We start from the raw sequence: 13,913 nt of genomic DNA, 5'->3' as shown, positions 1-13,913 counted from the left end.
AACCGAATGTGTTTTTTTTATGTATAGTATGTCCAATGCAAAGGTAGTGTAATAACTTTGAAGAGATTTATTAGGTATTGGAAAAGCACCAACGGTGTGAAAGTACAGTCCAATACGGGCAGAATATACACCATTCGCTGATTCGCAATTACGTATACACGATACATCTTCAACGGGAAAAGGTATGTGCTAATGTGCATTAAGTTTACAAAAAAGTAGCACCGTTTCGTTGAAATAACTTTCAAATATTGAGTAGATAGGGACTATACTATATTCGTTAAAACACTACACTTGTGTACGGTACTTGTATTTTATAACTTAAGCTTTCTAAAATTGAAGCAATGTTCGGGGATTTTTTCCAAAAAATCTCGAAACCGCGCAACGGTTTGTTTGTTTCTCACGCTCTGCTGGGCAGGCGTATAAAATAGATAGTTTACGGGGACAGAAGTATAAAAAACGCAAAAACCGAATAAATATATGAATGGCTAAAAAATATGCGTAAAAATTCTTATAAATTTTTAAAATTGTGTTTGAAACAAACTTTTTTTCAGACTAACCTAAATGTAAGCCTTTTAAACTTACTTAGGCTATATTTTTGTAGGCGTTATGGAAATGTATTTAATATATATAATGATGTTTGCGTGTAAATTATAATTGTTCTGTAGATTATTTTGTAGGAATACAAATGTTTGTTAAAAAGACCGAAAATGGTTGTTAAATTTTTATACTGTATACTTTATTGTAGGATTGCCGTGGTAAATAGTTTTGACTTGTTTTTGATCAGGTGGCCACAAAAATCACGAGTGTTGTAAAAGTTTTTTGTAAATGTACCTGTTTAGATGTTAACGTAACGCAAAGGGCGTGCACGTCCTTTGTATTGGAGTATTCTGCAGCGCAGTGTAGCCAGAAAAACAAATGAGTCGGATTTGGAATTGTTTGACAAGGGGTACGTAACGTACGTTTAAAGGTTTTTATTGTACAATTTTGATTCTCAATTTAGGAGAAATTATGAACGAATTGATTAAACTATAGCTTTAATAAAGTAAGACATTCAATGTAAATATTAAAAGTAACATTTTTTCCCATGAACCTATTACCCTATGTATATATATTAAATTTAGTTCCCAGGCAAATGATTTACAGATAACAATTAAGTCCCAACACTATTATGTACATTTTTGTTTTTATCCTTCAGGATTTCGAGTAAGACCAGCGCCCAATCCCACCCAAGCCTCACAAAGAAAAGATGACAACGAAGCTATTTCATCCACAAGTGATGAACATTCTCATGTCTCAACTTTAAATAAAACATCATGGTAAATGGCAACGGCTCATACTAACTAAATGATGTATGTGAATTGTGTAATTTTGTTTGTGTAAGAAGGGCCATAGTGGAAACTGTTTTAGCAGATAATTACCCGAAATTACCCGAAGTAAAGATAATATAATTTTTTCCAACTCTTTGGTCTTTATTTTCTCTTGGATTTTGCTTAATAAATCTGCTAAAAGGTCCATTGTTCAGGTCTGGAAATCAATTATTAGATGAATAAAGCCGAAAATAAAACCATATATACGAAAATAAAACCATATATAGTATATGTGGCTCATGTAATAGGTCACCTTCTTAAACTTGAATAACTCTATTAAACTTTACTTTTAGGTTAATTTTAAAAGATTGTGGAAAAGTTGATCGGGTTATATTTGGTGGTGAAAGAAGGAATTGGAAACAACATGAGAACGATATTCTGTTTCGAATATGGGACAATTTGGCTTGGGTAAGTCAACATTTAAATAAATATTCAGTAGCATATTAAACTATGTGTTGTTTTCTATTTTAAACTAGGACTTTAACTGTTTATAGGATAAAGTTATATTATTATTATTTTTCACTTGCTTATGAAATTTTGATTTAAAATACTTCTAAACATGATTTTTTACATATTTTCTACACAATACTCATAATAGGTTAAAGGTTGAGGACACTCTGTTATGTTATTTTTTCTTTCATGAATAAATAGTTTAAAATTCACAGGGCACAACAGCATTAATTGTTGGTCGAATAATTTCATCAAAAGTTCTTGGATGGAAATCAAAACAAGAAAAACGTTTTTCATCATCTGTAGATCATGGAACAGTGAAACAGGTATGTGTTAGTTGTATTTTGTTATTTTAGGTGCAATTAGGTATAGATTTAAATGGCGCAGCCAGAAAGTTGAATATATATTTGGGGATTTAATTTATCAAACATACTTACAGACTTACAGACATTATGCTTTTTCACATTTTATTGTTACAACCGTAAAACTTTATAAAAATCTCCAAAGATTGTTGTTGCCCCACCATGCAAGGATAAATAAGTTACATATGTTGTAACTTGCAGTTGTAAACGAGCACAAGCTGTGTGAAACAGAACACCTATATTATAACATAAAAATAAGTTAAATTCATTCATTTATTGATCTCACCAGATGGTCCGAAGCAAGCACAATCATGACACCTTACAACAATCCTCGGTTATTAAGGAAATTTTCTCTAAAGTTTCAACTTCAAATTTTCCAAGGTCTGTTATAGTTATACAATCTTACTTTAAAAAATTGTTTTGTATTTTGCCCTGTAAATATATATATATTATATACATAACATAAGCTAATTGCCCATATAGATATAAATATATAGCTTTAAGCTTTTGAGCATACATTATGTTTATTTTTCCAGCAAGTATGATTTACCGATTTGGTGAATTACTACTGAGTTTCAAGAAACTTTTCTTGACAAGTGTTAATTTATATTTGTATAAAAATGAAGAACATCAGATAGTTTTTGTGCATTTACTTTTTATTAAATTATAAGCACATTGACTTTTATATATAGTACAAACAATACCATCTACTCAGTGCATTAAATTGGACACTTGAATTTCTATACAACACTACCCACCCCCTTACTTATAAGTTGTATCAACACTATCAAGTTATCAACACTTTTCACTCTTCCAGACAACGTAGTCATATTGCCAATGCAGCTGGTTGTGAAGATAAAGGAAAGCAACCTGTACTTGTGGTTCGTACAACTGGAGGAAGTCACTTTGAAGACTTTGTTACAAATGAACACACGCATAGTAATGTGAGTTTTGTGAAAAATTGAAAGTGTATAAACCGGTAGCACCCTGGGTGTTGGAGTAATGGACCAATCCTGGCCTAAATCCAAGGACCCATGGCATACAATACTGCAGGACCTCACCCACATGGAATAGAATATAATGTTACCATTTTTGGTATGTACCATTTTTGGCCAATCAATTAACCACATGCATAGTCATGCTGCGTGGCATGCCATGTGACACAGGTTTTAAGGATTAGCTCTTTACACCTTTTTAGCTATTTGATTCAGTATTATTTCTGTCTGTAGTGTTAATTTATATTTACATACATATGTCCTAAGTTGTCATATTATCAAATTGTTTCAAAATCTGTCTAAAAAATCAAATTCAGCTTTACTCAACAGAGGCCTATTTAAATATTAACCAAATCTATCCGTAGCAAAAATGCGTTCATTTCGAAACGAAAGGAACTGAGAGGAAAACCCCACCAAGTGATCAAATAGTATCCGAAGAAGATTTGGAAGAATTTGTTCAATCCACGCAACATGCCGTTGGAATGTCATATAATGTTCAAGGTTGGAAGAATAACATGTCCTTTATTTATCTCTCGAACATGATATTAAAGATATCGTATTTGATCAACGAAGAGAAGGAGCAAAATAACAGTCGTTAAAACATGCTATGGAATCATGAACAAAATGTGTGGGAGAGTGTTGAATAAAAAGGGTGGCTGTTGCACCCATGTTTAATAAGTAGGATACAAGTTTCAAATAGTTGTTCTTATTGCATTTTATTCGAAAAAATGTTTCTTACAAATTAATTGGAACAGTTTTGACAAAATTTTCACAAAGATTGAACACCCTACTATATATTTTCAGGCTTGAACCACGTCAAGGCAGGTGAATATAAAGCAGCTTTGAAATGCTTTGAGCAAGGCAGTGAAGAAGGTCTTAGTAAAGCCCAGTTTAACCTTGCTTTGTGTCATCAACTTGGTAAAGGTACCAAAGTAGACATGGATAAGGTTGGTACTTGTATATTTTTAAAAAATTGGAAATTGCTGATATGTATTTCAGACTTTTTAAATTAGGTTTTTTGATGTTTGTTTTATTATTGTTTTTTTTATATATATAGTAGGGTGGCAGAAGATGGGACATCATTTCATTCTGTTTTTGTCCCATTTAGTAGTAAACAAAAGAACATTCAAAGAATTATGAAACTCTTTCTTCCTTACGAGACCCATAAACCGTTGTTATTTGTTTAAAACACGATCAGGATATTTGGATATCATGTGCTAAAGGTGTCCCGTCTTTCCCCACCCCACCATGTACATTTTTATCTTTTTTAAACATGGTTTTGATTAATTTGGCAGGCTCTTCACTATTACAAGCGTGCTGCATTACAAGAACACGAATCAGCGCAATACAACTTAGCTCTTATACTTCTTGAAGAAGATAATAAAGTTAAAGTAGCCCATGGACTTCATTTGCTAGAAAAAGTTGCTCTCAAAGGCAATGTTCAGGTGAGAAAACAATAATTGCTATTATGTCGAAAAATTCAGATTCTGTTTGAATAAGAGACTGACGACGCCATTTCGGCAAAATAAATAGCTCTTGCATTAACCTATACATACAATTTGTTGGATTTGGTTTTTGTCTGTTACGTATTCTTGGCACTGGGTTTTGACCGAATATAAAAAATCCTTTATTTTTATTTTGTGATTTACTAAAACCTTTGTGTGTCATGAGGTTAAATTAAACCTATCTTTGGCCGCTGCCAGGTCTTTTGATACCTTTTAGCAGGTAATTATTTGTTTCTCCTTAATTATTTAAATTCTTATTTATTTTATTATTTGTTTATTTTTTAATTTATATATATATATATATATATATTATATTATTTTTTTATTTTGTTTTCCCCAGGCCCAATCATATCTAGGAAGTTTCTTAGCCCAACCCGGTGTTCACTGCAACAGGAAGAAAGCTGTTCACATGTTTCAAATGGCAGCCAATAGCGGGGTAAGTTGGGTTAAATGTATGTTAGTGTTTATGGGGTAGAAACATCTGGTTTATTTTGATAGTTTGTGTATCATGCTAAACAGTGTTGCGCAATTTTTGAGGTGCCCTGTTTTGATTGTATCAGTAAGATTTTATGCGCTAATGCCAGAGATTTTCTTATTTAAGACTAAAAAAGACCAATTTGGGCCTAAAACCAATAATTGGAAAATCAACCAAATATTAGGACCATGTTACAGGAAATGTAAAGGGCAAATTCTACATACCCATTTTGCATTTAATTCTATTCTAGTTTAGGCTGTGGGTTTTCTAGTGCGTATTGTATTGTGGTTCAAAACTTCAAATCAATTATGTTAATCACTTTCCTATGTTAATTTTTGTATCTTGCCAAATGTTGAAAAGTTTTTGTGGTACCTGTTTTGATTTTACCTGTATAATTAAATGTATAGATTTTAATTCACTAGCTTTTGGTATCGTTACAAGGGAATAATACTAATTATCTTTAATCTTACATTACAATAAAATAACTAAAAAGACCAATTTTGTCATACCTACAATTGAGAAAATAGACTTCTTTACCGTGTAATGTATTTGAAACCAAGTAAACCATGTCAACCAGCTTCCTATCCACTTATATTGATTTTCTCTCCTAATATAGGATGCCCTTTCTACGTACCATCTTGCAGAGTGCTATGAGCATGGCTTAGGAGATTTAAAGGTCAACTCATCACAAGCGTTTCAACTTTACGCGACTGCTGCTCAGCTTGGGCATACTGACGCTCACTTCAAAATGGCTTGCATGCTTTACAATGGTTGTGAAGGTAATTGGATGAATGAATAGTTATTTGAAATATATGAACAAAATGGTTGTATGAAGTAGGTTATAAAAAAATATAAACTATAATGCATCATAAATAAATATATATATAATTTAATGGCCATCATTTTTTTGTAAACCTCAAGTCTGAAGCATTGGACTTATATTCTATTCTACATGGGTAAAGTTCCACACTATGGGTCTTGGGTGTTAGACCAGAATTGTCCCATTTTCACAAATCAATAGAATTTCTATTCTATGTGAGTAAGGTCCCACAGTTAGGCATGACATTGGTCCTAGGATTTCAGGATTAGCCCATTACTCCGGTTAGACTTTATGAAGTCCTAATAAATGTAATAAGCTTGTTTCAGAATCGTTATTAGATCCCTCTTCCTAAAACCAAAGCTGTATTTAAAATGCTCAGTACAATAGCACAAGTCCAAAACATGCTAAATGCAATAACAGAATATAGAGGTTCCCATGTTTAGCGCGCACACAGTCCGTGGTGTAGCCAGAAAAAAAGGTAGTGTGTTTCACAAAAAAAAGATTAAGATTTTTTTTATAAATATTTTTTTTTAAAGGGAGGAGTTGCCGCCCCTGAAACACCCCTCTTGCTCCGCCACACACACGCAGTATTAGCAAGTCAGTAACAGTGGAACAGTCTACCAGCGTATATGTTACAGGCACATAATAGGGAAACAGTTAAACATGCTTAAAAACAGTAATACAACAGTTGGTTAAAAAGTTAGTGTTCTATAAGTGAGATCTGGTGCTACAAAAATGTAACAGAAAAAAAGTTCTACTGATTGTATACCATAAGAGAGATAATTCGCCTAAATGGCATCGTCAGTCTCCTATTCAAAAAGAATATTATTACAGTTACTTTGTCATATAACCCTGAGAATAAATATAAGAATTGGTAAAGTACCAGTTGATTATATAAGGGATATATACTGATTGAAACACCTATTCTTGTCTAAGCGGTAAAAAATGACTGATATATAGTAGGGTGGGGGAAGATGGGACATCTTTTTATTCTATTTTCTCGTCCCAGGTGGCAGTAAACATAAAAAAACACCTAAAAAATGTGAAACTGTTTCCCATAGACTGTTGTTAATTGTTTAAAACACCATCAGAATATTTGGGGCTAAAGGTGTCCCGTCTTCCCCCAACCCTACTATATTCAAATGTCTTCACAAGTTTGTGCTGTGTTGATGTCTGTCGTCTACGTAATGTGGATTAATCTGAGATACTGGTAGTCGTTGTCCAACTGGGTTACCGACGTTTCCATGCGTTGTAAGGCGGGTGCGAGCCGTTTTTGTGCTTGCTTGATACACCATGAAACTAAAATCAAATAGGTTTCTGTTAGAATGGCATTTTTACTTTCAATTTAGGTCATTTTAAAAGCCCACCAATAGCACTGGCTATTTTTTTTTTCATACAAAAAAAATCATGTTCAAAATTTAATTTTAAAAACCGTTTTTGAGTTTTGGGAAAATGCACACCGTTTATTTGGCTCAATAATGTACATCTGTTAGAGCATTAATATTGTATGATAGTGAATACACATTACATCATTGTAGGATCCAAAGGTGACGAAATGAAAAACACGGAGCGTTTTATGTCAAGTAATCGCTATTTAAAGCGCTTCCAGTTCTCTAACTGTCACACTTTAGACGCTATCAATCTTAACAACGAACACCAGATGCTATCAGTGCTAAATGAACTGTGGGTGACCTTGTTCATTTTGAATGCAAGCGCCTAAAATACAGCAGAAACAAGTCCAAACCTGCTTTGTCCTTGCTTTATAAACACCCAAGCTGCTTTAGATTTTTCCCAAAACCTCTTGCTTGAAAGCGAGTACAGAATCGGGTTAATAGCGCTGTTCGACCAAGCCATCATTGTCACTATTGTTTCAATAACAATACAACTGTTCTTGTACGGAACCTGTGAACGGGATTTCAAATATACTGAGTTAACAAAAGGCTGCATACAAATGTTAAATCCGTTTCGTAGTTGTCTTACAAAAGGTGCATTTCGACAATTTCGGAGCGTACATACACTGCAACACCATACTAAATAGCATATGGAAGCGTTTTAGTTCAGTTTTGTTGTACATGGTCATGGAATCCTACAAAAAGCCCTCTGTTTTCTTGAAGTTTACCTTTTGTCCGGGTGGTAACGTAAGAAGTTTCCAAGTTTGAAACGGCCCCCAACTTAATATGAAGACTCCCACTAATAGAGCAACCATGCGCGCTACTTGATGCTGATCTACAAGTAATGTGTGCCAGTTATTCATATTCGTATCATGCGGCAATTTTAAACTGTTCCAACGTCCAGAAGTCGTACTGCACACAGTACTTTTGCTGTTAAAAATGATCCGCAAAGAGAAGTGGGCAATGTCGGTTAACAACATGCAGATAAATGAAAGATTCCTCAGTACCGACGCTTTTTAAAAGAACATTCCAATTTGCTTAGTAAAGAAGTCAGTTTGGACATTTGGAAATGGATAACATTTAAAAACGTGCAGATATACGAAAAAAATGTATAGCCTTTCATTGAGAATTCAAGTGCGTGTCTTCTGGGTATGTTGTGAACTTTTGGGGCCTAAAGATGTTTAACTCACCTTGTGCCTTGGTACTGCTTTGTATATGTCGTGTCATCACTGCTTTTATGATGGCTGAGTAACAGAATATGATGCATAGTATCGGTATTACGAAGAACAAAGCAAAGTTACTGTATTCCCAGCCAACATACCAAACAGAATGCTGCAACTCCGTAAACTTACAGAAGTTATCACGCTGCAAGATTTCTGTAGAAAAATAATTGTAATTATTCATTTAGTGTTCGTTTTTTACTATGAGATGATCCGTTAATGCGATAAAACGAAATTGGGAAAACTGAAGACGAAAAGATTATTTTTGCATCAGTTATCTAGCATAATGAAGCGACACAATTAAGTACTAGATATCTCATGCACTCATGCGCGCATGCACGCATGCACCTAAGAATACACAAGCCGTTTTTATGGATCTTTCAACAGTATCGACCTGTTTTGAATCTGTTGTATGCAAATACTTCTACTTTTAAACCATTTGTCAGATTTCAGTATCTTCTATTATGCTTTCAACAAAGTAGCAATATGAACCGCGTTTGGCTGTTTCAGTTCAAACGCATTTTTTCACAATATTTTTGGGGGTATAAATCTTTATATCTTTTAAACCAGATTGGGCATAATGAACAAGTTGTTAAACCTTACCATCACTTGAGCTGTTGTTTTCGTTAACAACACCCAAAACTTCTGCCGCTCCAAAATCTAATCCTGAAGACTCCAAGGGCTCGCTAAGGTTTCCTATATCCATTGACCCATAGATATCATACAGATCTTCATCAGATACGAAGTCGGACTCGTACCCTGGAAACTGTAGCACGCATTCCTTTTTGACAGTATCGACATTCGCAAATACAAGAATCGGCACCGCAGCTGCGATACTGAGCAGCCAAAGTACAATACACGTCATGATAGCGTTTTTCCTGGTTCTGTATTCCCTTGATCGCATGGAAAATACGATGCCAAGGTAACGGTCCACACTCATCATCGTAAGGAACAATATGGAAGCTCGGAAGTTAATGTATTTGATTGCTGTGTTTGAAAATATGACCAGCGTTAAAGAGTGGATAAAGTGAAGATTCAATGTTTTATTTCATAATCAACTTATAGCTGTCAAAGACGAGGTCACACTGGTCCCACTGTTTCGCAGGAAAGGCGTAGGTGTTGGGGTGATGAACCAAATCTGGCCCAAACTCCAGGTCCTTGGCAAGAACCTCACCCACAAAGAACAAAACAACAACTTATATTTGTATGTCGAAACCCATACGTTGAAAAAATCCTATACATCCGCTATAAGTCCTAATTCTCACGAAAATGGGATGAAAACCAAAATGCCTTTGTTGCCCAACTTGTAGTACCCTATGTGACGTTTACATTTGCATCACATCTTACCTTCTATAACTTTACACATCCCCACCCCGTATATCCAACCATCTGTAAGTATAGCGGGCATATACAGAGGCAGCACCACAAGGAACAATAGATCAGCAATAGCAAGATTCACAACAAACGAATTCGCCACTGTTCGGTTCCTATGGCAACGTTCCCAAATCGAAATCACAACTATGACAAATGTATTGGCAATAATTCCAACTCCTGTTCAACAAAATTAAATTATTATACAAATACAGTATACTAAAAAAAAACTTAAAAAACGGAACATTAAGAATCGAAAAAAATTGAAAAATAAACGTAAACCGGTAAATTAACTTTCTTTTACAAATGCAAACAACAGAAAATAATTTCAAAACTTCCGTTTTTAGTTGGAAAACTATATTTTTTTAGGCTGATTCTATCGAGTTTGGACTCCGTCAGTACATTACTTTAATTAAAACTAAGAACCATATTAATAAATCGTAGTTAAAGGTCGATTTCAAACAAACACAAATTGTAAATGATCTGGCAACTCACTTCATAACTCTATCTGACTGTTGAAATATAGTAGAGTGGGGAAAACGGGACACCTTTAGCACATAATATCCAAATATCCTGATCGTGTTTTAAACAATTAACATCGGTCTATGGAAGCCGCGTGGACACGGTTTTATATTTCTTTAAATGCTCTTTGTTTGCATCAAATGGCACGAGAAAATAGAATAAATAGGTGTCTCATCTTCCCCCATCCTACTACATGTTGTTCAGCTTACCTGCTAATAATGGAAAGATGATATTTTGAGCGTCATGGATTCTTTTCTTCATTACTTCCCCCTCCATCTTTAAATGTGATCTTGATGCTCCAATTAGACCTATTGGTTCTATTCCTTGATTGAGATTTGAGACCACGTCTTCTAACCGTAAAAAAATCACGAATCCGACCCTGATCTGGTGCTCATACAGTTTGGACGATTCTTGTGTAAAGAAATACAGTCAGGATCTGGTGCTACGAAACGCAACAGACAAAAATCATCAAATCGTTGTACTCAAATCGGCCATATTTTAGGCCTCTGTATAGAAAACAACCTAAACGGTTTAAATTATAAAAGTTGTGCAACTCAGTTTTAAACCTTAGTCTTGACACCCAAAACTCTTTTAATAGTTTCTGTTCAAATCTCAAACTGAATGTCTATTCTGTTTCTAAAGCGATATATATACGGAGTTCCCTAACGGAAGGAACTAGTTTAACCCTGTGGTCACTAATGGTAGATTGGTAGGCCTACATCCAAGTACAAAGCAAGCAGTATTTAGTATATAGGGTATACTTGCTTTGTAAAGCATATATACCATCAAGTACAACCCTACTTAACCTAAGACACTGTTAAAGTTAAATTGATAGAAATTGGACGCTGAATAAGTGGAAACGACTGCATGACGTCAAAGTTAGCGTCCCTCGTCTATATGCATAACGATCGCCTTTCATCTACAGTCTAATGCGTTGGCAGCGGTTTTTATTACATGTTACTTCAATTACTGGCATTTACCGATATAAATATGACACCACTGAGAAACAAATCACTTTAATTTGATTTTATAACTGAACAATAAAATCTCAATTTACAATAAATATGACATTTCTGAAAAACCTCTCTTTTTATATGATTTCATAAATAAACAATAAAATCTTTTTCATTTTACACTTAATCAATGTACAGGAAATTTTCATTTTTGACCCCAAACCGCAAACCCACGTAAATCTATCCTCGTTTACCACACAATACGATAACATGGTTTCTATACCTTACACCATTACAGTCCCCCCACCCCCTACGTTATCTGCTAACCGCAAAACCAACTACTACCCATATACCCACTAACCCTTCCCCCTTAACTACCAACCTCTAACACTTTCCACCAGCATAACGCAGTAAAACGTACGGGAGAATTCATCACGAGTGCCATTACGCAAAACTGTTAGACTAGAAGTACAACTCTCATACCTCGCACCAAACCTCATTAGAAATCCAAGTTTCTTGGAAAACACTTGGTCTTTCCCGTCATTCATTACATTCCTGCATTTTACTTTTATAAACAACTAGATTGTTAAGCAAACGTATAACAAATGTCGCCAGCCACACGTTAAAGCTACCACCGTCCATCTATGTTGGCCGGGAGGCAGAAACTAATTTGTCTTGTGTCTATATCGATCCAGTAATCCAACAATTACAAGAAAAGTTTAAAATCTGCTTTGGTTACTAAGTTCTTATGGCGGCCAGTTTAACAACATGAGTGTTAGGCTATAGCGAGTTTCTAAATTATAAATAGCATTCGTATACGTTCTTAAGAACGAGATTTGCTTTTGTCAAAACAACTCTAGTTTTATATACCAGCCAACATTATTTCGTGAAACATATTTTTGAACTTGAAAACAGAAACGTTTTAACCCTGAATTGTTGAATGTTTGGAATTTCTGTCTGTTTAAAATCGGTTGTCCGCCAATAATTTGACTTCCAAAACATTAACCAGATTTCAGTCTACTGTTCTATCGCTTTCAACAACAAAATCATCACGTTTGGCTGTTCTCAACTCAACGCTTTTTTTCTACAATATTTTTTGGCGTACTGGTTTTCACTACTCATAAATAAAAAATTTAATGTACACTTAAAAGTATACCAGCGGTTAGGTAAATGTTCCTTTATGCACAGCCTGTTTTCATGGATGCTAAAATGTACTGAAAACTCTTTTTTTCTGTACTTCGTATGTTGATCTCAATGTTTTCAAATTTTATTAATTGGTAAAATCTTTTCTCTTTGCTCAAAATAATTTCTTATATACAACCTTTCAACTTACAGGGGTGGAGCGTAATACACAACTAGCAGAAGAGATGTTACAAGAAACTGCGAGCAAAGGACATCGACTCTCTGCTTTGAAACTGCGGGAAATTAAGCTCGAGAGACGCCGCGAAAACGAAAAGAAAAAGCTGGCCTTGCTTCTCGCCGACTTCCGACCTTACGACAGTTTATCCACCTTAATCGTTCCCGAGTACAAACAACCGATGCGGCGAAACTCTCACAAGTTCAACAACACGACTGTTAGCGACACAGATGGAGCACCGAACACTTTTCACAGAGTAGCCAGTTGCCCAACTACATTATTACACAACATAGCAAAACGTTGACTTTTCTACATGTTGGAACATACTTCTCTAACCAATATATACAATTTAATGCCTCGACTAATCCTTTACGATTGCCAACAAAGTCCTTACGTGTGGTCCTAATTAATTCATGTTTTTCTATCATACGAATACGTATGGATTTCCATTGTATTGTAAACGAATATGAATCGCTGTACAGCTTTCTATTTATATGTCAAGTTACCGGAAAACCGTAAAATATCCACACTAATTAAACCAGGGGTCCTTAACTTTCACAAAAACCTTTTATTTGTCCCAAACATGTATTGCGATTTTCTTATAAACCGACAGTATTTACCCAAGTCCTGAAAAATATTGACCCCTTCTTTTTTTCAATTTCAAAGGTGTTTTTTAAACCCATGTTAAAAACCATAGACAAAACATTCTCCTAATAATGCGTATCCTGCCGTTAGCATTAAATATTGCCTTTGCACTAACCGCCATATCCCCGGTTCATAAGCGACATGATTTATCGTATTCTATCAATAGCGATGCATTAACCCCTTGGGAGTTTATGTCTCGTCTTCTTGTTTATTATAAGCTTGAAATTGTGGATTAAATTTATCTGTCAACTTTATGTCCCTAAAGTTCAAACTTGAATGTCCTTGTTCCAAAATGACGTTGTTTTTATTTTGTTTCCTGCTTAATTTGCGGTGTTCGTGTGAAAGTAAAATATAAAAATAATTCGTGGTTTTATTTTAAAGGTATAAAGAGCCATAGACATCAGTTTTAAATAGTTTGTGGTTTATTGTTAAGGAAAACAAGAGTTACTTCAAACTGTACAATCACCGCATATAGTAAGC

The 13,913-nt window shown here is 34.6% G+C and overlaps 2 protein-coding genes across 4 annotated transcripts; one reads left to right on the top strand and one right to left on the bottom strand.

The window, feature by feature from the left end:
• Window positions 1-762: 762 nt before the first annotated feature.
• On the top strand, window positions 763-13,794 carry LOC149732913 (uncharacterized). Of its 3 annotated transcripts, none has more exons than XM_089883266.1 (12): window positions 763-946; window positions 1,196-1,316; window positions 1,661-1,775; window positions 2,033-2,143; window positions 2,469-2,560; window positions 2,997-3,123; window positions 3,540-3,675; window positions 3,979-4,121; window positions 4,470-4,619; window positions 5,020-5,115; window positions 5,771-5,933; window positions 12,767-13,794. In XM_089883266.1, exons 1-12 carry the CDS (start codon window positions 916-918, stop codon window positions 13,090-13,092), a joined length of 1,611 nt encoding a protein of 536 aa, XP_089739392.1. In that variant the 5' UTR covers window positions 763-915; the 3' UTR covers window positions 13,093-13,794. The 3 variants fall into 3 exon arrangements, with proteins under 3 accessions (XP_089739392.1, XP_089739393.1, XP_089739394.1); XM_089883267.1 differs by lacking the exon at window positions 12,767-13,794 and adding an exon at window positions 7,513-7,717; XM_089883268.1 differs by lacking the exon at window positions 12,767-13,794 and adding an exon at window positions 6,511-6,679.
• On the bottom strand, window positions 7,007-10,900 carry LOC149732914 (apelin receptor B-like). The gene is made up of 7 exons (XM_089883274.1): window positions 10,688-10,900; window positions 9,933-10,136; window positions 9,189-9,572; window positions 8,556-8,741; window positions 8,094-8,200; window positions 7,719-7,876; window positions 7,007-7,273 (listed from the first exon to the last, which is right to left on the bottom strand). Exons 1-7 carry the CDS (start codon window positions 10,752-10,754, stop codon window positions 7,123-7,125), a joined length of 1,257 nt encoding a protein of 418 aa, XP_089739400.1. The 5' UTR covers window positions 10,755-10,900; the 3' UTR covers window positions 7,007-7,122.
• Window positions 13,795-13,913: the final 119 nt, after the last annotated feature.

The sequence above is a fragment of the Ciona robusta genome, chromosome 8 (assembly GCF_009617815.1).
Source record: "Ciona robusta chromosome 8, ASM961781v2".
Lineage (NCBI taxonomy): Eukaryota > Metazoa > Chordata > Ascidiacea > Phlebobranchia > Cionidae > Ciona > Ciona robusta.
This window is presented reverse-complemented; position numbering and strand designations above follow the sequence as displayed.

Excerpts from the sequence above, each read along its gene's own strand:
- LOC149732913 (XM_089883266.1), top strand. The coding sequence starts at position 916 with ATGAGTCGGATTTGGAATTGTTTGACAAGGG. Across the intron at positions 2,561-2,996 it reads TCAACTTCAAATTTTCCAAG|ACAACGTAGTCATATTGCCA; the intron begins GTCTGTTATAGT and ends TCACTCTTCCAG. Across the intron at positions 4,620-5,019 it reads CTCTCAAAGGCAATGTTCAG|GCCCAATCATATCTAGGAAG; the intron begins GTGAGAAAACAA and ends TGTTTTCCCCAG.
- LOC149732914 (XM_089883274.1), bottom strand. The coding sequence starts at position 10,754 with ATGGAGGGGGAAGTAATGAAGAAAAGAATCCATGACGCTCAAAATATC. Across the intron at positions 9,573-9,932 it reads GATGTGTAAAGTTATAGAAG|CAATCAAATACATTAACTTC; the intron begins GTAAGATGTGAT and ends TTTCAAACACAG. Across the intron at positions 8,742-9,188 it reads AAACAACAGCTCAAGTGATG|AAATCTTGCAGCGTGATAAC; the intron begins GTAAGGTTTAAC and ends ATTTTTCTACAG.